The 23,140-nt window shown below is 46.5% G+C and overlaps 1 protein-coding gene across 2 annotated transcripts; it reads right to left on the bottom strand.

The window, feature by feature from the left end:
* Positions 1–1,177: 1,177 nt before the first annotated feature.
* On the bottom strand, positions 1,178–22,777 carry Ddx24 (DEAD-box helicase 24). Of its 2 annotated transcripts, none has more exons than XM_052185174.1 (9): positions 22,674–22,777; positions 19,888–20,607; positions 14,616–15,146; positions 13,637–13,790; positions 12,868–13,383; positions 11,764–11,839; positions 4,719–4,907; positions 3,525–3,654; positions 1,178–1,686 (listed from the first exon to the last, which is right to left on the bottom strand). In XM_052185174.1, exons 2-9 carry the CDS (start codon positions 20,600–20,602, stop codon positions 1,391–1,393), a joined length of 2,607 nt encoding a protein of 868 aa, XP_052041134.1. In that variant the 5' UTR covers positions 20,603–20,607; positions 22,674–22,777; the 3' UTR covers positions 1,178–1,390. The 2 variants fall into 2 exon arrangements, with proteins under 2 accessions (XP_052041134.1, XP_052041133.1); XM_052185173.1 differs by lacking the exon at positions 22,674–22,777 and adding an exon at positions 21,876–21,972.
* Between the last annotated feature and the right edge of the window lie 363 nt (positions 22,778–23,140).

Below are 23,140 nucleotides of genomic sequence, written 5' to 3'. Positions count from 1 at the left end.
TGGGGTCATGGAAAGGGCTCAGAAGAAAGGCGCCCTGAGTTACCCATCTTATCTGGCTGTTGGGTTGCACTGGCTAAATCTTAACCAATAAATGTCCACGTCCTCAACTACAAAAAAGAATCTTAAGATACACCATGACCTCACAGACAACCAACTGCCAACTTTAAATCAATAAAAGCATCTAACACTAGAACTGGTAGTACAGGCCTGTATCCCTAGCTTGTGAGGATGCCAAGCCCAGCAAGAGGATTCCCAGTTCAAGGCCTGCCTAGACACTGAAACCATTCAAACTGAAACGTAGGAGCAAAGGGTCTAAGCACTTGCCATCCAAGCCTAGCAACCCAGATCCTCAAACCAGGAAAGGTGGCAGGGGACCAACTATCTCCAGGTGTGAACAGCCACCATCCTCCTCACATACCATACCAAGTTAAGAAGAAACAAACGGGGTGGGGTGGGTTTGGTGATACAGATAACCAGTGATAAAGTGCCTAGCACACGAGGCACAGAGGGTTACAAAGTGTCTTAGTGCCAGGGAGTCAAATAAGTGACACCATGCTTCTTAGGATATTTAGGGCTGCCAGTGTACTGTGTTCGAGTCCACAGGCCTCCTCAGAGCAATCCCTGGAGCAGCGTGTGAACACTGTCTCAGAGTCCAGGCCGCGCTGTGCTTCCACAGGCCCCAATGCAGGACTGGGGCTCCAGCTCTGGAGCACAGCTGTGGCAGGCAGCTCTGCGAGGCAGGCAGCCCAGAGCACTGAGCTCTGTCCCTCAGAGAGAACACACCGCCATACTCCAGGATGGACACAGGGCAGTTCAGCCTGAAGTCTGTTTAGCAAAAAGCTAGGAAAAGGCCACATGGACTCTGTCCAGGAGCTCAGACAGATCCCAGGCACACTCTTGACCCTGCAGATTTGTGACAGCTTTGTGAGCCAAGGACGGTCAAGCAAGATCTTCCCTGTCCATCTTCCAGGGCAGTGAAGGTAAGGTGCAAAGGGTAGTGTGACACAGCAAAGGAGCTGGGACTGGATGCTCTGGAGAAGGACAGGGACGTGAGAGTATTGTGATAGAGGGACTCATGGTCAGGGGCCTATGACACCATTTCCCGTACCAAGGAAGCAACATTCTGTCTGCCCAGGAGAGAGCTCAGTCAATAATGAAACAGTGCAGCACCTCAGGATGTCTCTGACTCCTACTTGGTTTAATTTGGAAAACAGGGTGAGCACAAAAAGCCTGCAACACCGACTACAGACACACATCGCCTACCACACAACTCCACAACACATGTGCGGGAGGGCTTTCCTGCTGAAGGAGGAAGAGCAGGAGGTCTGCCCGGGTGGGTGGGGCAGTGAGAGGCACGGAGGGGAAGGCTTTCACAGACAGCCAGAGGACATCACTCAGCAGTTACCACACTGACAGGGCAGCTGGCTTGTGCGCTTGGCTGTGGTGGTGCCTGACGTTCTTTTGGCTTCTTCTTCCTCCTCCTCTTTTGCCTGGAGAGGCAGCTCAGCGCAGACTCAATATTCCTTGGGGCCACCACAGACTGAGGCGGCCTGCCAGACTGTGTGGGGTATCTGGTCTTCAGGTTCTCCTGGAAGAGTGGCTGGGAGAGCAGACGGCGTAGCTCCTGCTTCAGAATCTTCATCTGCCTCTGTCGCCGGCGCTCTTCTTGCTGGTCAGCTCTTCCTCCTTGAGACACACAATTGTACGATCATGTTTACACAGATATACTTTCTTTACACTAAATTAAGCTGTGCTGGCTTGACAGTTCAGAACCCTAAGTGGATAACTCCTGTTTACGAGGGATTCAGTAGACCACCATCATCCACGTCCATTGTTCAGGAAACCAATAAAGGCAAAAACTCAATTTACAGGTAAGGCAACTTCGGCTTAGGCTCACATACAGCCACAGAGCAACCTGTCAGGGATCAGAACTCACATCTGATTGAAGTCTGCTGTCCTACCCCTGTAGCCACACGCTGCCTCCTGGAATATGATGACCACAAAGTCCTCAGGAGACTGTGCAGCCTGACTCTCCAGTTAGCTCGCCAACACTGTGAGTGCATGCAGAGGTGGACACAACCCAAGTCCCCACCCAAGCCTGACCCCAGCAAGGAAAGATAGAGGCTCACATCTCTACTTGAGCCCCAGACCTGAGCTACAAGGAGAGCACACTGTTGGCAAACTCCTGGCTCCTCCACTGAGCAGCAGTCTGCCTGGAAACTTGCTCAGTGGGAACTGAGCAGTCAACACCCCAGTTGAACTGTGCTGCTGTATGGAAGAAGGGACACCAGCTAGAGCCGTTGTTACAGGCCCCAGATGCCGTTTTCAACTTTGCTAAGCAGGGACATGCAGCCCCTCACCCCTGGTCTCTGCCTTGGCTTCTGGCCCACGGACAGAAGAGGGTTTAGGCAGTGCCTAGTGGTAGAGTTGTTCTGATGTACAAATTCCTTCTCTCTGTGAATTCCTTCTCTCTTGTTTTGTCTTGTTTTTTGAGATAGGGTTCTATGTAGACCTGGCTGTCCTGAAACTAGCTCTGTAGACAAAGCTGGCCTTGAACTCAGAAATCTACCTGCCTCTGCTGGGATTAAAGGCAAGTCTACCATTGCCTGGCTCTCTGTACTCTATCTCTTTATCCCTCATGTAAAGGGATAATAGCTCCTTCTCAACTCATGCCAAGAAACTAGAGAAGTTATGAGACTTGGAGGTGCTGTGGTGTTTCAGCATTAACTACCTGTACTGGCTGGTTTTGTGTGTCAACTTGACACAGGTTGAAGTTATCACAGAGAAAGGAGCTTCAGTTGGGGAAGTGCCTCCATGAGATCCAGCTGTGGGGCATTTTCTCAATTAGTGATCAAGTGGGGAGGGCCCCTTTTGGGTGGTACCACCTTTGGGCTGGTGCTCTTGGGTTCTATAAGAGAGCAGGCTGAGCAAGCCAATAAGGAACATCCCTCCATGGCCTCTGTATCAGCTCCTGCTTCCTGACCTGTTTGAGTTCCAGTCCTGACTTCCTTTAGTGATGAACTGCAATGTGGAAGTGTAAGCTCAATAAACCCTTTCCTCCCCAACTTGCTTCTTGGTCATGATGTTTGTGCAGGAATAGAAACCCTGACTAAGACACTACCATAATGAATAATGACTTGGCAGCATCATATACTTCCTATTTTGCAAGCATAAGTGTATCCAGTTTAGTCTCCTTTACTCAACCTTGTCAAGAGGTATGGAGTTTATTACCTATCTTATAGCCAAGCGAAGAGGCATAGCAGGAAGGCTAATCATACAGTAGTACAGACTGCATTAACAAGGGTACCCTGCCTGTGATCTGCTCCTAGTTATGGAGCCCAAGGCTGTCCCTATGAGGCAGGCAGGCAGGCAGACAAGAGAGGCCCAAGGCATCTGGACCATATAGAATAAGCAGCCATTAGACAAGAAAAGGGTACCTTGCGGCTCCTCATGGGATCACAGAAGTAAGGATGGTCTCAGGCAGGTAAAAGCTAAAAGGAAAACACCCCCCTGCCCAGGCGCACCTTTGTACATCTCTTCTTCTAGCTCAATCTCCAGCGCCGCTGCCGCTTGCTCCATCCATGAGTTGTGCAGACAAGCCTGGAAGTTCCGGTATTCAGCTTTTTCAATCTGTCGCGCTAGACGGATCCGCTCCTGAGGGGCAGTAACACAAAGCACTCATCTGATAGAGGTCTGGGCCTCTCAGCAAGCTTGATGGAAGCAGTTCTTAAACTGCAGTATGATCAGTGACCAGTGAGAAACAATGCAGGTTCTAATGAACCTTGCCCAGGTTCTTGCTAACAGCCCAGGTGTCCATCACAACCACAGAAGCCTGCTTGCACCTCCTTAAAGCTCTGTCCCAGGTGCCAACTTATATGTGGCCCAGAGTGGGCTTGTCTCCCCTTTCCTTGATCCTCTTTCTCATGGGTCTTGAGGTCACACTGTAGTGGCATAATACTCTGCTCATCCTGACATGGAGAGGACGCGAGTGGGAATAAGCATGAAAATGGGGTGGCTCCCAGCAGCCTTAACAGGAATTCTCTATAATCCCCCTTTCTACCAGCCCCATCTAAATCCTTACACAACTAGCATTCCTGCCAAAGAGGTTACACACCCTTAAACTGCCCCTTGTTTTCATACCCTCAATGCCCGTAAGTCCATCTTCTCTTCACCCTTCTTTACCTCTGCAGTAGGATGAAGACACTGCTCCCATCACAACCACACACCGATCAGGCCCAGTGCTCCCTGGACACCTCACTGTGCCGTGGGCTTACCCTATATACATACTGGTAAGCCTTGGAAAAACTACCCATATCAGTTGCTGATACACTGGGGCCCGGGGTACACAGCAATCAGAGTGAATTAATACAAATGTAGAAAATGAGTCTTATTGTTCCTGCTTCAGGGTGCACCAAGCCCTCAGCATTTACCTTGCTGTTCACAGCTCTCTGTGAGATGAGATGAACTCACTGGCTGTCTACTGGAGTAGAAGCGGGCGGAGATTTCAGAACCAGATATTAAAGTGACTGAGGGACAAAACACACTTCTCTGGCCACTCCCCCTTTTGCCTTTCTATCAAGTCTGGCACTTCCAGCCTTTTAACAAAAGCCCCTGTGGAGCCATTGGCAGAACCATTTCTCAGTTCCCTAGGATAAGGTTTTTGGTCTCAGAGTAAGGTACCCTGTGAGGAGACAGTACACTGGAGTTTAACTTTTTACCTTGACCACATCCATGTACTTTGTCTGCACTGGGAACAGTGGGATGTCCTCATCTTTCTGGAGAGTTTTGTAAATCTTCTTGAAGTTGATCACATCTTCCGGTCCAATCAGCATCAAGCTGAGGCCTTCACGGGTAGCACGAGCAGTCCGACCACTTCGGTGGACATAAATCTCTGAGGTGCGAGGCACCTGCCAAAGCAGGAACAAGGATCAGCACATAGACAGTGTCCAAACCTGCTCTTTCCCTCAGGGCACACCCGAAACTGGCTCTGCTCTCTGCGGGATAGAAATCTCTCTAGCTCTGTGGACCAACTCAGCCCCTCATCTTGATTGTCCCTTAACTAAGTTAACAGGCTCTGCCCCCCACGGCCTCCACAACAGTTCAGCTCTTCACAAGCTGGTTGTCTGCTGGTTTTCTCTTGTCTGTCTTCTCAACTCTCACTCCCCTTGTGACTAACACCGTCTACTTCAGTCTCCACTTTGAAACTCCACATGTTCTTCAGCTCTGCATGACTGGTGACAGTACATTTATAAGCCACGGTTACTGAAGTGACTGCTTTAGGCCAACCAATCGCAAACACTTCCTATGTGGTGGTCTGCTGAGACGTTCCCTGGTAAGTTTCAGGCATTTCAACACTTGGTCCCCAACTGGCAACTTTTTGTGTGTTTTTTGAGGCCTAGGAGGCCTCACCTTGCTGAAGGTTTGCTGCTGCCCCTGGTGGCAGGCTTGGTGCTCCCAAGAGCTGGTACCATTTCCAGTGTACTCTCTGCTTCACATTTACAACTGCTCTACCCACTTCCCTGTCAGCTCTACCCCTTCGTTAGAAGCTCACAGCCTCTGGAACCATGAGCCCAATAAACCATTTCTTCTCTAAGCTGCCTTGGTCATATAGTTTTACCATAGCAAGAGAAATGTAAAGACAGTATTATCATAGACTCATGAAAGACTTTATCGCTGTCTACATATTATAAAATAGGAAACTAAAGTACACTCAGCTCCACCACTTCCTCTAGGTTATCCACTCAATGTGGGAGCCAGGATTCAAAGATCGTATTAACCTATAGAGCAGGCGTGCTGTCCACGAACAGCATGGCACGGGTGCTGGTTCTCCTCTTTCCGACTCCTGTAGCAACCACCACAAAGGATGTGCAGTGGGCTCGGGATGACTAGGAACGGTTCACCATGAGTCTAGGGATGAGCTCCGCTTCGCTTCCTGTAGGGAATCAAGAGCCAGCTCCTCCCCACCTCTCTAGCCTTCAGCCAGCTCCTCCCCACCTCTCTAGCCTTCAGCCAGCTCCTCCCAAGTGACTGTGGGCTCAGCAGCTACTCACCTACTCCTTTCCCAACAAACTCCTCTCTCACTCCAGGCTAAGTAAACCTGTGTTTGTTAGCTTTTCTTAATTTGATACAGGTTAGGGTCATGTGGGAAGAGGAACCCTCCAGTGAGACACGCTGCCAGCAGATGAAGGCCTGCAGATCAGCCTGTGGGCCATTTTCTTGACTAATGACTGATGTGAGAGGGCCCAGGCTAACAGTGATGTCACTGTGGCTCATGACCCCTGGACAGGATGTCCTGGGTTGTACTAAGCAAACTGAGGAGCACTCCTCCATGGTCTCATCTTCAGTTCCTGCCTCCAAATTCCTGACCTGACTTCCCTTCATGCCAGCTATAAGCTGTAAGGTGAAACAAACCCATTGCTTTCCAAGTTGCTTCTGGTGATGGTGTTTACCACAGCAGCAGAACCCTAAGACATGCCCCAATCGTGCCTCCCTCTATACTCTCCCTGTCCCCTCTGCATATCCCAACCTCTCCATCCTGGAATGTCAGCATCTTCTAGAAAGCACTCTGCACCCTCTCAAACTGTATTACATGTGAAATTTTCTACTATTTCCTGCCATATGTTACGGCAGGTGGTCATATTTCACTTTTCCTCTACAGGATGTAGTGACCTCTTAGGAGCTGGGACTATATTGTGTGGTCATGGTTTATTCCACCACAGATTCAGTCCCTCTGTTCCAGAAGCGTGCTACTCTGAAATCTATAGCCTCAAAAGATTTTAAAAGCAATGAAATTAAAGATGAAAAGTACTAAAGCCATCCTACTAGATGCCAGGCTTCCTGCACTTACACGTGGTAAGGGTCACCTTCACTCAGCTCAGCTCTCAAACAACCCTGTGGGCCTTGTATGGTCGCTGCTTCCAGCTTACAGAAAATGACATTGAAATGCATGGTCCCAAAGTACCTGTGTGTCTGGAGGCTCAAGTGTCAGAACTTCCTTCCCAGCAGTGAGGGAGGGGATCTGTACCCTACCCTACCCTACCCACTGCCTTAACTGGCTGCTAGAACACACATTTCAGGGTGTGAAGGGCCTTTGTGTTTTAAATCTGAGTCAGTTTCTGATAATCACAGCATCCTTTATGAATAACTAGGAAGATGCAAAGCAGATGTATTACGTGAACCCACACCACAGCTGACGGGGCCTGCATGGGGGACGGCTCTCACCTACCCAAAGCTGTCAACTAAAGCATCAGAGTGGTGGTCAATTCCTGGCAGCAGGATCTGGAGCCCATGCTCCCAGCTACAACTACACGCTACTGATGGCTTTTCACAATCATTAACATTACTGCTACAATTAACCCGAAACATGTAGTCAGTGTTTCCAATTTGGCTGCCCAAGTGTCATGGTTTGAATATGCTTGGCCCAAGGAATGGCAGGCACTATTAGGAGGTGTGGCCTTGTTGGAGTAGATGCGACATTGTGGGCATGGGCATCCTAGCTGCCTGGAAGTCAGGATTCTGCTAGCAGCCTTCAGATGAAGATGAAGAACTTAGTTCGTACTGCACTATGCCTGCCTGGATGCTGCCATGCTCCCACCTTGATGATAATGGTCTGAACCTGTGAACCTGTAAGCCAGCCACAAATAAATGTTCTTCTTATAAGAGTTGTCTTGGTCATGGTGTCTGTTCACGGCAATAAAACCCTGAGACAGAAGTTGCTACCAGGGACTGGGGCATTGCTGTGATAGGCCTGGCCATGCTTTTGTTTGGAAGAATGTGGATCTGGGGACTTTATATTTGGAAAGCAGTGGAATGCTATAAATGCTTAGTGGGCTATCTTAGTGGAATGCTTTAAATGCTTAATGGGCTATCCTAGTAGCAATATGGAAGACTTTGTTACTGAGAGTGATTTGAACTGTGCAGACCCAGCCCAGAAGTTTCAGTGGAGAAGAACTTCAGTATGTGGCCTAGAGGTTGTTTTTGTGGTATTTTGGTGAAGAACATGATTGCCTTTTGCCCTTGTCTGAAGAGTCTGCTTGAGACTAAGGTGAAGAGACTCAGATAAATTGCCTTGACAAAGGAAGTCTCAGAAACGCTCATCATAGACATTGTTCTCTGGTTAAGTCCCATGAAGAGCATTTTGAATAAACATAGCAAGCTTAGAAAGGAAAAATATAAAATATATGGTTTGAGTATTAAAGGGGCGCCAGGAAGTGAAATGGAGCTGAATCCTGTGTTCAAGGAGATTCAATTGAATTAGGGAGTGGTGACCTTCAAGCAAGATCCCACCCAGCAAAGTTTAGGTCCGGGTATAGTAGTAACAAGATTTTAATCCCAGGAGATAAGCCCAGTTCAAGGCCAGCCTAGAACAGAACAAGTTCTAGGTAAAAAAAAACTTAAATCCAGGCTTGGTGGACCACACCTTTAATCCCAGTGTTTAGAAGACAGCATGCAGACCTCTGAGTTTGAAGAGGTACACAGAGCAAGTTCCAGGACAACCAAGCCTAGGCAGTGGAGTTGGAAAATAGAAAGCTGATAATGTAATGGAACAAGAGGGCCAGCCCCAGCAAGCAGCAGAACCACGAGCCTTTGGCCATGTGGCTTTGGCTTTAGAGTCCAGAATAGAAGGGACTACTGGGATAATTGATGTTGGCTAGCTGGGGCTAAGAAATTAGCAGTGATTAAGAAGAGACCAGCATCACTGAGGTGAAATCTTCTGGAAAGTGTTTTCTGAGAACACAAAGAAGCTATGTTCCAGATATAGCCAAGGTTGCACCTTGTGCTGCAGCTAGACTTCGTAATGTATAAGAGTTACCCAGCTGGTACTGAAGGCATGAAGGGGTCATGAAGAACAGCCAAGGCTTGGCATTGTGAGAGGCCAGGGAAGGACACTGGTGAAGGTGCAGGCTCAGTTGCAGTTGATGGCGGAGGACTGAAGGGGTCATGCAAAGTATTTGAGGCTTGGCACCATGAAGAGAGCCTATGAGAGGCTATTGGTGAAGCCTAGTTGCAGTGGAAGACCGCAGTGTACTGGAGATGCCAGTGCCATGGGATGATCACCAAGCACAGCAGCAGCAGTGGAGTGGATCAACCTGAGCCTAGAGTGCTACAGAGGACAGAGCCACACGAGACCCCAGCCCCTTGGAGGAGCCCAGAAGATCATGTGTGGATCCCAGACATTGAAGCAAGAAGTTGTAACACTGAAGTTAGAGATCCCAAGATTTTCGAGATGACAGAGCTGTGGAATATCTGCTGAGGAAAGCTGCTAACAGGGAGTGGAACCCGCCCACAAGAAAGATGTCTGTTGCAGCCAACAAAGATGAAAAAGGAGTTAGGGATCTGAAGACTGCATTGACATTAGCCATGGAGATACAGTCTGAAGTTTGCCAGCAAGCTTCCTATCTTAATTTGGGGATTACAGTTAAGTGATTGCATGGATCTCAGAAGAGTCTTTGAACTTTTAGCATTGCTGATACTGCTATAAACTATGGGGACTTTGGAAGCTGGACTAAGTATATGCACTATGCCTGCCTGGATGCTGCCATGTTCCCAACTTGATGATAATGGACTGAACCTCTGAACCTATAAGCCAGCCCGAATTAGATGAAAAAGAGTTGTCTTGGACATGGCGTCTGTTCATAGCAGTAAAATTCTAACTAAGACACCAAGCTCTTTATACATGCCTTACTAACCCAGAGATATTCTGTCATTTCTAAAATGAGAAAACCACAGGATGGAGACTATTTATTGAAGGTCCCATAGCCAGGATTTAGGCTAGGAAGTCTTAAGTACCCACCCCTGTACTGCACACCAGACCAGCCATGTAACGTACTGCTGTTGAGGGCCTGTCCCAAAACCCAGGCTGATTGTTACTCTCCACACACTGATAGTCAAGCCCTTCTGCCAAAGACAGCATGTACATAATTCACTGGATATGGAGAACTTGAGCTGGTGTCTGCCTAGAAACTACCTAGAACCCCTATGGACTAGTGTTTATGTAAACTAATGTTCATGGTACTAGAAGGTACTTTGCACGTTACCAAAAGAGAAAGGCGAACACCAACCTAGCTACAAACCCTTTGATGGACAATGGTGACCTGCCTGCATGATCTCTGGTGCAGTAGTGGCACAAACGCTGTGGGAGTGAAGAGCCAGCATCTGACTAGAATCAAGGTCCGCACCTTGAGAAGGAACCCATGTCTGACCTGAAATTAGACAGGACACAGACCTGGGGGAAACGAAATACCATTGTTCTATTAAAGGACACAGCTGCTAAAGGACTTTTTAATAACATTCTCCTGTACTCATAAAGCAGTGTCTTGCTCAGCCATCATCAATGAAGCATTCCCCCGAAGCAGACAGGAACAAATACAGAGACCCACTGCTGGACAATGTGCAGAGAGAGACCTTGGAACATTCAGTCTTAAATGAGATGTTTCCATCAAATCCCTCCTCTCAGGGCTCAGGGAACATTGTAGAAGAAGAAAAGCGGAAAGGTTGTTCAAGTCAGTAGGGATGGGGGACGCCAAGGAAAGAGGCCTAGTACACCAATCCTGGCACACATGAGCAGCATACACAGGGCCATCTAAGATGGGGAGTCCTAGGGCTGAGGAGAGGGGTGAATATAAACCCCGGTCCCTAACCCAGAGGCCATCTTCAACTGACAACACCTGGCAAAGGAAAAACTATTTTTCTCCAACAGAGTCTCACTGGGTATACAAACCACACTTAAGGGCAGGTCCTATGCCCAGTAGTATATGGCCACACAACATGGTATTTTTGGAGATTGTTGTTGAAAAATGCTTTATCCAGGCTTTTCCTCCTCCCCTTTACAGGTCCTTGGTTATATAGTATGGTTCCGGATTTTGTGTTTTTAATCAATATTTTGTGTATGGAAGCATCTGTATGTGTTTTACCTTTGACTTTTTTTTTCTGTTTGTTACAGTACTAATCTGGTTTGTTTGCTTTGTTTTGGTCTTTTTAGTTGCCTATTTTATAGTGAGAAAGAAATGGTATAGATGTGGGTGGGTAAAGAAGATGGGGAGGTGGGGAAGATCTAGGACGACCTGGAGTAGAACTGTGATCAGAATATATCATATAAAAAAAATCTATTTTCAATAAAAATATAATTAATTATTAAAACAAAACAAAAAACCTAAGCCACAAATCATGCCACTGTGGTCTGTCCCCACCAAAACTCATGCTGAAGCTAAATTCTTCAGTGTAACAAGTGCCATCAGTGTTGGGAGGAGCCTAGTGGGAGGTGTTTGTGGATGGGTCAGAAAGAGGAATAGAGTCCTAGCTTTCTGGAGCTGGAGTACCATGAGATATAGGCCAAGGCTGTCTCCCTCACGTTTATCATCTACTTGCCCTTCCACCTCAAGGATCCCACCAGAAACTGAGCAGATGTTGGTGACATGCCCTTGTATTTTGCAGTCAGCCCTCTTTAAACATTACTATGTTTAAGGTATTCTGTCATAGTATCAGAAAACAGACTAAGATCATACTTTAACCTGTCGATATCAAATAGCCTGAAGAGAAAGTCTACTTGATAGGCTCTCACTAAGTGTGTGGAGAGCGGTAACAGTGGGCACTAGATGCTAATAAGAACATGTTTCAGGGAACCTGAAGAGGAATATTCCTCCCCTCTGTTCAACCTCCGCTTTAACATTTCCCAGTTCATTGCAGGGGGCAGGACGGGGATGGATGGGGTTTGGGAATGGGGTTGGTGTGTGTCTGTAGCATTATTAATACTAAGAGCTGTACCTGGTAATGGATGACATGCTGAACTTTAGGAATATCCAGACCCCGAGCTGCCACATCTGTTGCCAAGAGAACACAGCTGTGTGGAAACAAAACACATCCATAATTATAAATAACAGCAATTATCAGTCAGCTTAGCACTGCTAAGCACTTGACACTACAGCCCTATAAGGCAATACTACCATCTCACTTTTACAATTAAGAAGCTGAGGCTGAGAGTCATTTTCCATGGTGTGCATGTGCCTAGTCTTTGTAGAATCAGAACCCCAAGCCTGGGTCTTACTGTCCCAAGCACATGCTGTGTTTTGTGCTGTGAATTAATTGAAGACATTCTGAGTCGCTGTCCTTGTCTCCTACCACCTTCTCACTATTCTCCTCCATCCTGATAGACTGCCTTACTCTTTCCTAGACAGACAACACGTACCCACTCCCTGCATCATTTGCTCCACAGGCAGATGGACAAACATGAAGAGGTGTGGCATGGGCTCTGGGGTCTGACAGCAATCTGAGCCCAGGCTGTCATTTCCATGCTGTACAAGCTTGGGTAAGCTGGTGAATTTTTCGAGGGTCTCTATCATCTGTGAAGTGAGATGAGCTGCGGTAGGTAACAAGCAGCAGTAGGGCACTGTGGGTATGAAAGGCCACACTGGGTGGCACTGCTAGCACTTTCCCTACATTGTTCCCAGTCACTCCATCCTTGCGATCCCACACCTGTCACCCTGTGTATGAGACAATGAAGCACAGACACACTGGCTGACTTGAGCAGCGAGGAAGGGAAGGGCGCAGGATCTGCTCGCAGACACTCTGGTTCTGGAGGCCGGGCTCTCTTTCAAGCACAAGCTAGTGTGCTGCTTCCCAAGGATGCTAGAATAACCGGATGGCCAGTTTGTTGTCTAATTACTGGAAGTCTCTATACAGCATTACTAACCAACAAACAACGAATGAGTGACCTCGCTAAAGACAGAAATAAAATTAAGGAAAAGAAGGAAACAAACAAAAAAAAAAGCTAGCCTGCCTCGTGCTGCTAAGGTCCGTAGTTCCCTGGCCCCTGCCCTCCTGAGTACAGTGGCTCATGGTTCAAGGTGTCTGAAGACAGACTTCACTTACTCTTCCAGACGAGCAAACTGCTCCAGGTTTCTGAGCCTTTGCTTCTGGTGCATGCAGGCATGCAGGGTCAGCGGCATGATATCTAGGACCTTGAGGAGCCCAGAGAGGCGTTTGATGCAGGAGATGCTGTTGGCAAATACCAGGCTACGACCTGGGTACTGCATGAGAAAATAGTAGAGATACAAGTCTTTCTCGTCCGTGTCGCAGTGGATCTTGGTCTCTGTCAGGGTCTCCACTGTACCCTCATTCCTCGTGAGGTCAATGACTTTTGGCTTGCCCCTCATGCCAATCTTCTGCATGAGAAGGTCGAGTTTGTCGGTTTTATCCATTTTCTTCACGTGTTTCTTATGAAGGATTCGAGCAGGAACTTGGTGTACCAGGGTTAGTGTGGCAGAAAAAACAAGAGTTTGCCGATTGGGGTTGTATTGGGAGTCATTTAGCATCTCTAGCAGCTGAGAGAGTTCAGCAAAATGGCCTTTCTCAACCATTCGGTCAGCTTCATCGATGACCAAGCACCTGCAGGGAAGGAAACCTCTGTAGGCCATCTTGCTCCCACCACATGCGCATGCTCTCATCCACATGCACACACAACACCCTGCCATCACCACCAGGCACCCATCAACCTTTTCTTATGCATGCTTAGTTTTTGAGAATAAGGCCTGGATGGCCACAAGATTCGTAATAGTGAGAAAGCTCTGCACACACCAACCATGCAGCCACCTCAGACTCCAGAGACGGTTAGGACAGAAGGGGAAGGGGTACCGCTCACCTGAGCTGCCGAAGGTTACTCAAATGAGGGTGCTTTTCTTTAACTAACTCCCAGAGCCGACCAGGGGTGGCGATCACAATCTCAGGATGGCGGTTCAGCATCCTTTGCTGTTTCTGTGTGGACATTCCACCAACTAAAATTGCTGTATTAATCCCTACAGGACAGAAAACAACAGATAATGTTATCCCACCTGGCTGTACATCCTCTGGGCCAGCACATGGTAACTAGCAGCACAGCTTTCTATGCCAAGGAAATGCTTTAACAGATGGCCTGGCCTGACTCCAAGAGAGCCTACCAAACAGTCTGTATTTGTGGTCTGGACCCTGTCTGCTTTGCCATTTCTTTCCATTCTCTCCCTTAACCGCAAGAGAAAGGATGGATTTGAACCCAGTCACACTTATTTCCAGAGCTCTGAAGGTGAGCAGTGATGCACCACAGTGCTGGGAAGGATGTTTATGTTGTGACACACTACAAGAAGCCCCTCAGGGTCTGGCGGTGTCGTCTCAGAGACAGACAGACAGACAGACAGAGAGAGAGAGAGAGAGAGAGAGAGAGAGAGAGAGAGAGAGAGAGAACTGCTCTGGGGCCGTGGGATGGAGGAGAACGCACATGACAGACAACACAGCTGAGGCCCTGAGCAAGTGCCGTGGACTTGAGACCTCAGCTGTGCAATGCGGCTTTTATTAGGATAAACACCACACTGTGAAAACCTTTGCCCAAGGAACAGAATTAAGTTTCTAACTCAAGGAAGGAATCAGCAAATTTGTTGTTAAAATGTTCGGTTACTCAGAACCATGTTCTAGCTCTGGTCCCCTTAAGGGAATTGAACAACTATCGACTGATTTCTAAAGGACTTACTCAATGCTCCAGCAGGTAAGCACCCTGCCCCAAGTCCCCCAGAACAGGAGCCACAACTCTCACTGCTGTCATATGGCAGTTAGAGACCCGTTCAGAAATATTAAGTGAAATTAAATCTCACCTGTAAACCTGGCCACAGCATCAATGTGTTGTTTGACCTGGATGGCTAGCTCTCGAGTAGGAGTCAGGACCAGTCCGAGCAGAGGGCGCCTTGGGTGAACTTTATAAACAGCAATTTGGTGACACAACTCCTGTTTTAACTTTCTAGCCTGCTCTGCGTCAGACTTGTCTTCTCTGTCCTCATTTGGCTTGGGGACAGGCTTCTCCTCTACCAAGGAAGACGGTCCTTCACCAGCATCAGCATCAGCATCACAGAAGAGCAGTGCGGGGGCCGAGGGAGAGGCACTGGTCTTGGGTGTGGCCTGGACCCCAGAGTCACTGGGCTGGGCTTGAGTCTCAAGTCTGGCCTCCTCAGGCAACACTCCAGATTCTGTTCCATCCCTGCAAGGTGATCCGAGATGGGCTGCAGCTCCTAACCTTGTCTCCCTTGGTGGCATTCCAGTGCTACTTGGGATGGGTGGAGCCTTCATCTTATGCCACTGCAGCACTGAGTGGATCATCGGGATGGCGAAAGCCAGAGTTTTCCCACTTCCTTAGGAGGAAAGCAAAAACACCAGGAATGTATGCATGTCATTGTTTGGAGTTCCTGCCTTTGCATAGAAATAAGGAAGCCTGAAAGGGTCATGTGCTGCCCTGACCAACCCACAGCACCAGCACTCTACACAGGTTCCTCCAGGCACAGCACCTGGGTATCAAGGAAAAGTGCAGTGTGCTGGCACTACACCTGAAGTCACCAGAGGCAAAGAACAGACACCCAAGTGAGGAAACCATAAAAAGATAAAGGGTCAGTCTTGTAGAGAAGTCCGTACAGCACATGTCCCTAAGACCTTCTTCAATGAAGGAGGGGATAAAAGAAATGGCTCTTTTCAGAAATCTTAACATGTCTGTCTTTATCATGAGTGTTTTCAAATGACCTCTGAAGGCACACAGATCCAACAACACCCAAGGGTCAAACCAACAGGACACCCCAACTGAGAATCTGAAGGACAGGTTTTCTCCTTAACTGCCATTTTACTTTCTGCATTTCAGTTACTCATGGTCAGTTATGGTCTGAAAAACTATCAAGCTGACAAAAAAAATAAGCATTTCAAAAGTCTCCAGCCATATATCACTCCAAGTAGTAGGGGCTCAAACACTGCCTGGTGCCGTCCACACAAGACGTGAGTCTTCCTTCTGTCCCATGTTTTCCCACCATCAATGTCACCTACCCGTAAGTCACTCAGTGATCTCAGCTTTCAGACTTTGCGCCCTGCTTACGTTCAGGTAGTTCTTACTTTATCCACTGGTCCTAGCACCTGAGAGCAACTTAGACAGGCTAAAGAGAAGCCGTAAAGTGCTTTTCTCTGGTTGAAAAGCTGGAAATTCTCAACAAACAGAAAAAAAGTAATGAATTGGTTACTAAGATCTACAATAAGAATGAATGTTCTTGAGCTAGAGAGATGGCTCAGCAGTTAAGAGCATTGTCTGCTCTTCCAAAGGTCCTGAGTTCAAATCTCAGCAACCACATGGTGGCTCACAACCATCCATAATGAAATCTGAGGCCTTCTTCTGGTGTGTCTGAAGACAGCTACAGTGTACTCACATATAAATAAATAAATAAATAAATCTTTAAGCTGGAGTGAGTGGACTTGACCAGACTTGATCAGAGCAAGCAGGGGTCCTGAATTCAAAATTTACAGCAACCACATGATGGCTCACAACCATCAGTCCAGCTACAGTGTACTCATATACATGAAATAAATAAATCTTTAAAAGAAAAAGAAAGAATGAATGTTCTTTCCCTGAAATTGTAGAGAAGTTAATGTTAGTTTTACTGCTATATTAATCTGCAGAAAGTATGACTACGGAGCATGAATGCTTAAGATATAAAACACATTCAATCTATAAATGTTCTGGGAAAAATACAAATAGGGTTCATCTATCTAGTCTGTATTTTGGAGATCTACCAGGAGACCTGAAAGGTATCCTTCCTGGATACTGAAGATGACAGGCAAGAATGCCCCAGACAAAATCAATACACCATCTCTAGAAGAAAAACAGCCCCAATCATAAGCTTCAAAGAGCTCCAATGGGCTCTTAAGATGGCTCAGTTGGTGCCTGAGCACCTGAGGTTACTCTCAAGATCTACATGGTGAGAGTTGTGAACTAACTCCCACAAGTTGTCCTCTGGCCTCTATATACAGGCCTTGAGTTGTACAAACTTATACATAAATGCACACACATACAGAAATAAATGTTTTTAAAACTTTGAAAAAAAGGAGAAAAAACCTTTTATGAATAGTTTCCATAGGAAATGACAGTTATGTATGAAAAATAATCACACCAAAGAAGCAAAACATTACACAAGCAAAAACTTTAAAAAAATTCAAAAATTTAAGGAAAAAAAAAAGACTTTACATCAAAGACAATAAAAGCCAAAAGATATCTTATATATATTTAAGTCTCAGAAAAATAAAACTGACAATTAGAACTACCCAGAAAAAAAAAAAACTTTCTTTAAGAAAATACAAAACAAAGGCTGCTTTAGTCTTACGAAAGCTGAACCAATTCCCTTGCAGGTCTGCTATGAAGAATGCTAACTGAAGCCTTCCATGCAGAAGAAAGGATGGTATCTTAGGAGAAATAGCTATCTACAAAGGAAATGAAGTGTATCAGAAATTACAGACACAGAAACGGTTTTTCTTTTTAAACCTCTTTAAAAAAAAAAAAAACTGCTTACAGCAAAACAGTAAAAGCTTATTTCAGAGTTTCCCACATAGAAATATAAAACAAAAGCATAAAGGGAGAGAAATCAGCCCTGAGAGGAGGTTCTGCCCCACATGAGGCGCTGCATCACTTGAGGGTAAACCAAGAAAATACTTGTGTACAACTGGTGACATAGTCTGTGAACCCTAAAGCAAACACTGAAAGATACTACACAGCAAGCTTGTAACAGGAGGAGCCAGGCAGTGCCATGGGTGTAGACCCGGCCCCTCTCAGACAGTGCCATGGGTGTAGACCCGGCCCCACTCTGTCCCTGAAATGAAGCCCCTGGCACTTCTTGACAGGAACACCTCTTGTTATCATATTTACTTTTCACCTCTACATTTCTGGTGTAAGACACAGAGAAAGGTTCAAAAAATCTCAGGACAAACAAGAGTCTTTTTTGTTAATTAGTGAGATGACCCTGAGCTAAAGAATAATGGTCTCTAGAAAACACAGGATGGGCACTGGTGGCTGCAGGGTGCGTGCATGCACATGCACCCACACCCACACCCCTCCTGACCACCAGAGAGAGGGACAGAAGATGAGTTCAATGTCCAGTGACAGAGTTTTCATCAATCACAGCCACATAATGGACTCCATAAGAACACAACAAACAATGGGATTTAAAGCACTTCCAGGCAGGTGAGTGCATACAAAGGTGACATGCCCAGAGTGGGCACACAGAAGCCCTTTGTCCTCTTACTACCTTCAACGTTTGGCCCTGTGAATCTCTACCTGGCTTTAAGCCAGTAAACACATCTCCCCGAGTCCTGGGAGTCATTGAGAAGAATATTAAACCTGTGGAGGGTATCACGAGCACCTTAACTTGAAGCAGACAAATCACGACTAGGGGCTGACTACTGGGGGAATGACTTTCATTCGAGGTATTGTCAGGACATCTGACTGGAGTTGAGGTAGAAAAGTAAAACCCCTAAGAACCTGTTGATCAGAAGTGCATTGTGGGTACAACATCTTGAAGAAAGTTGTTTTCTGTTGTTTTGAGACAACTCCCTGTGTCTATATCTCCCTGGCTGGCTTGGAACTTGCTCTGCAGACCAGGTTGACCTCAAACTCGCAGACCCTTCTGCTTCTTAAAGGCATGAACCATCATGGGTCTTATTTGTTTGTTTTAAAAAAGATCCTAATACAAGGTGAGTATCTCAACCCAAACACCTGAACTCCCAAATACTAAGTGCCAACAAGACCTTCAGACTATATGTTCAAGGAGTATATGAAATATAAGTGAGTTCCATATACAGACTTGGATCCTACCCTAAGACATTCATTATGTAGCTGCAATATTAACTTAAAAAAAAAAAAAAAACTAAATCTAAAACACTAAATGTCTCAAATATTTCAAATAACAAATACTTAATCTATAATATCACCAAAATTTTCAATTCAAAGTAAGATCAAAGAACATCTAGGATAAATATAAAAAAAAGGCAAAACAACAGATTTAAACTCAATGGCTTTCCATAATCACATAAGTATAAATGGCCTGAAAACCCATGTATTTCTCACAAGAAAGCATTTTAAACAGAAAAGCAATGCTTGTTCAAAGGAAAACTACAGGAAAGTATCACTCTAATAAAGCCAGAATGAATAGCTACAGTAACAGGAAAGAGAACGTTAGAACAGAGAAGTCCTGGATAAAGCTGGTTATTTCACAATGAGAAGGGGTCAGCTCACTCACAGAATTCACCATAATGCATAATATATAAATATTAGTGAATGCTAACAGACTGTCAGCCACATAAAACAAAAAGCTGAATGGTATTTTAAATGGAAAACAACCACTCGGGGGGAAAATGAATAAAAGAAAATAATGCTATTTTAAATTTTAAGTCTGTATTTAAAAACCTTCCTAGAAAGGAAAAGAGCAAGCCCATATGAATTCTAACAAAGATTTAAAGGTGAAGAAAACAGCGAACTACTTCTGATAGTTGAAAAGAGAACACATTAAAAGTTATTGAGACCAGTGTTAGGCAATTCCAGCACCACACAATATTACAAGACAGTTTTTAAAATAAAAAATACATGTCAGAGTTTTTACAAATGTTATTGTATGTATTCAGGTATTGGTTTTTGTCTGTTGATAAAGGTAAACTACATTGATTTTCAGAATGAAAACTAAGCATTCCTTAGAAATAGTTTGATCACAGTGTGTTTATATATTACTGGATTTGGTTAAATGTGAGTATGAATAGTCAGTCATCTGTAGTTTACTGTAACATTGTCTGGTGTAGCAATTAACTAACACTGGTCTCAATAGCTTGAACCTGGCACAGTCCTGCAATGCAGACATGAAGTAGTGTTCTCACCTCCATCTCACATGGGGCCTCAGAGATAGAGCAAGGGTACCAGAGTCAAGTGGGGCAGACTTCAGCTGGATGGATGGCTGCAACACCTTCCATGGCTTTTGTGGTCACATTCCCAACAATGCCCTCTCCAGTTTCCCAGCCTAGGAGCAACCAAAGACTGGATCCAGAAGCTTTCATCCCAGGGACTCACAGAACAGCCCTTACCTGTCTCAGCAGCTCCGAGGATGTCCAGTTTGTCACGGATGGCAGGGGCCAAGGTCAGAGCTTGAATTGGGGTGGGTGCAGAGAAGCCGAGGAAGCTGAGGGCTCGGAGAACAGCCTTGGGCACAAACAGGTCCCTCCAGGCAGACACATCTGCCTTCTGGTCATGCACCTCAGGCATCCAGGACTTTGCTTTTTTGGGCACTTTTGGGGGAGTGCTCTGAAAAGTATCTAATTTTTTTTTCCCCTTGTTCTTCTTTTTTCTTGGAACAGCCTGTGCCAGGCTTTCTGCTGTGGCTCCTCCCCCCTTCTGATCAGAACAGACAGTGACTTCTCCCTGAGCCTCTGGCTCAGAAGCTTTGACTTCAGATTCATCCTGGGTAGCACTGCCTTCAGCACCTTTCTGCTTCTTCAGTTTGATCTTTTTCTTTGGGGAGCTGGACTCTCCCTCCTCCTCTTCCTCCTCCTCCTCCTCTTCTGAAACAGCCTGGGCCTTTCTCTTCTTGGTCTCCTCATTTGAGAACAAACGGGAGGGATTCTTGACTAAACGGTAATCTGTCAGTTCCTCAAAGCACACCAAGTCATCCATCTGTCCATCTGCAAACAGGTTCGGGTCGATCGTCACTTGCTTCCATTTCCCCACAACTTTGATGCCCTTCCTCTGAAACATGCCGCGGCTTGCTGACTTTGGCTTTGATTTGGCCTCTTTCATCTTCATGGTTGCTGAAAAGAAATGTTTTGGTTTTTTTTTGGGGGGGGGGGTTAGTGACTATGGATCACAGGTTCAACAGCAACACACACTTTCCTAAAGCATACTAGACCCTGCAAACAGCCAAGGATGTAAAGACAGTTTAACTTACATAGAAAAGATGTTCTCATCCAGAAAAATGAAACACGCTCACAGAATAGGTAGTTTGGCTTGGAGCAGAAGGGACACAGGCAATACAGTAAAGGATACATGAGCTAACTCTGGTTAGGATCCTAGCTCCAACACTTAATTTGTATGCAACCTTCAACAATACCCCCTACTCCTCTCACAATTAAGTGTTATAATCTTTTTAAATGAGAGGGGTGTGACAATATCTAATAATATCTAGTTCTACACTTTACAAAAAAGTAATTAAAGTATCAAAAGAGGCGATAGAATGATGCTTGGCCTACAGAAGCCGTTTCGAACATGGAATCTGAGATAGAGTGTGCTTTCTTCCCTAGTAGAACAAGACAAGTAACATTTCCATCATGCTGGCCTTGGCCTGATAGGTTAAAATCCGTGAAGTCTTAGGTTCCACCTCAGAACTTTGTAAAACCGTACAAAGTGGGTATCCAGCTCTTGGGGATGGAGATAGACGATCCGGAGCTCAAAGCTTGGCTACACAAGACCCTGTCTTTAAAGTCTGGAGGGGGGTTATGCATGACTCATCTGAGTGGAAGTGGCTCCACATTGGCCCTGTTTAAATGAAAAGGGATATTGTGGAGAGGCTAAGGTAAATGAGGTAAAACTCGATTCAAATCTGGATCCTTCTCTGAGTGTTTGTTGAACATCTCTGTGCCTCAGTTTCCTATCTACAATTTGAGGATAACGAGATATTTATCCTACTGGGTCGTCATTTGAATACGAAATAGTGACGCACTTCAAAAAACGCTTAACATGGCGTCTGCGTTGAGGCACGTTGACTCAGGCAAAGTTCGCCCAGCAGTCTCTGGCATGGGATGCACGGCGACCCCGACCCCCACCGCACCTCGGTGCCACCCTGACAAGAGGAAGGGAGCGTCACTAGAAACAGGGCGCGGGGAGAGACCTGTACCGCCTGCAAGAGTCCCACGGGCACTTCAAGGGAGGTTGCTGGGCCTTGAAGCCCACAGCAAGGCGTGAGCCACCGGGAACCGAGGCTGTGGGGACACCCGTGAGCCACTATGCTTTGGAGACACCGGGGAGCCTTTCCGAAGCCGGTCAGGGCCTGCTCCGCTCGGAACCCACAAAGAGGACTCACCGCCGTAGTAACTTCACACGCCGGGCCGTCTGCGCCAATCCGACCCGGAACTGCAGCAGCTTCTGCCGGGACGCAGTTCCGGGGCGGAGCTCCAAGCACGCGTGCGCGCTAAAGAAGGAAGTCCCGCCTCTGTGCGGAAGCGTCTATCTGATTGGCACTGCCTGTATTTGGGCCGGAACCAGGAGGGGCTGGGCTAGAGCGCCCGGCGTGGCCTAGGTTACCCTTCCTGTTTCTGGTTTAGGCAATGTTTCGAAGCTCCTTCCTGGTCGCTAGGGAGCGCAAGCGTTCCTTATCTTGATCTAGTTTGCGTGCAGTAGCTGTCCCACGTTAATGAGTAACTGACAGAATCCGGTGTTTGTGAGAAGGCTGTTGGGACAGGGAACAAACCCTGACACATTGTTGTGGGATGTACAGCCATCGTGGAAATTTCTGAAGAATGAAAAACTAGAATGACCATCTGCCTGATCAGACCGTATGCCCATGACCAGGAGGAATACAGCCAAAGCAAGTGAAGTCTGTAAAAGAGACACCGCAGTCTTACATGCATCAAACACTCCAAGATAACCAAGAAACGGACAGAGCCATCGGCCAATGAGTAAATATGGGAAATGTGGCACTCAAGCCGAGTGGAATATTTGGTCACAAAAAGAAAGAAACCCTCTGCTAGAATGTGGATACAACCAATGTTAAGTCTAATAAGACCAGGTAGAACAAGGGTACTGTATTAGTCAGGGTTCTCTAGAGTCACAGAACCTATGGGTAGTCTCTATATAGTAAGGGAATTTGTCGATAACTTACAGTCTGTACTCCAAATCCCCAACAATGGTCAGCAGCAGCTGTGGATGGAAGTCCAAGGATCTAGCAGTTTCTCAGTCCCAAAAAAGCAAACAGGCGAAGAAGAGAGCCAATCTTCCTTCTTCCAATGTCCTTATGTAGGTCTCCAGCAGAAGGTGTGGCCCAGATTAAAGGCTGGTGCCACCACACCTTTAATCCCAGCACTTGGGAGGCAGAGGCAGGCGGATTTCTGAGTTCAAGGTCAGCCTGGTCTACAGAGTGAGTTCCAGGACAGCCGGAGCTACACCGAGAAACCCTGTCTCAAAAAACCAAAAGAGAAAGAGAGAGAGAGAGAGAGAGAGAGAGAGAGTTAGTTCAAGGTCAACCTTGACCATACAGAGAGGTCTGGGCCAGCCTTGGTTACCCTATGACTTGTCTTACAAAACCAACAACAAATACCCAAACCCAAAACAACCAAAGCGGTAGACTTG

Source organism: Apodemus sylvaticus, chromosome 6, assembly GCF_947179515.1.
Source record: "Apodemus sylvaticus chromosome 6, mApoSyl1.1, whole genome shotgun sequence".
Classification (NCBI taxonomy): domain Eukaryota; kingdom Metazoa; phylum Chordata; class Mammalia; order Rodentia; family Muridae; genus Apodemus; species Apodemus sylvaticus.
The sequence above is the reverse complement of the archived record's forward strand: the minus strand, read 5'-3'. Positions and strand labels throughout refer to the sequence as shown.

Bases quoted from the DNA above. Each gene is read 5' to 3' on its own strand.
- Ddx24 (XM_052185174.1), bottom strand. From the start codon at position 20,602: ATGAAGATGAAAGAGGCCAAATCAAAGCCAAAGTCAGCAAGCCGCGGC. The intron at 3,655-4,718 runs GTAAAAAGTTAA...ACTGCCCCTCAG, and splicing joins AGTACATGGATGTGGTCAAG to GAGCGGATCCGTCTAGCGCG. The intron at 1,687-3,524 runs GTGCGCCTGGGC...GTGTGTCTCAAG, and splicing joins AGAAGAAGAGATGTACAAAG to GAGGAAGAGCTGACCAGCAA.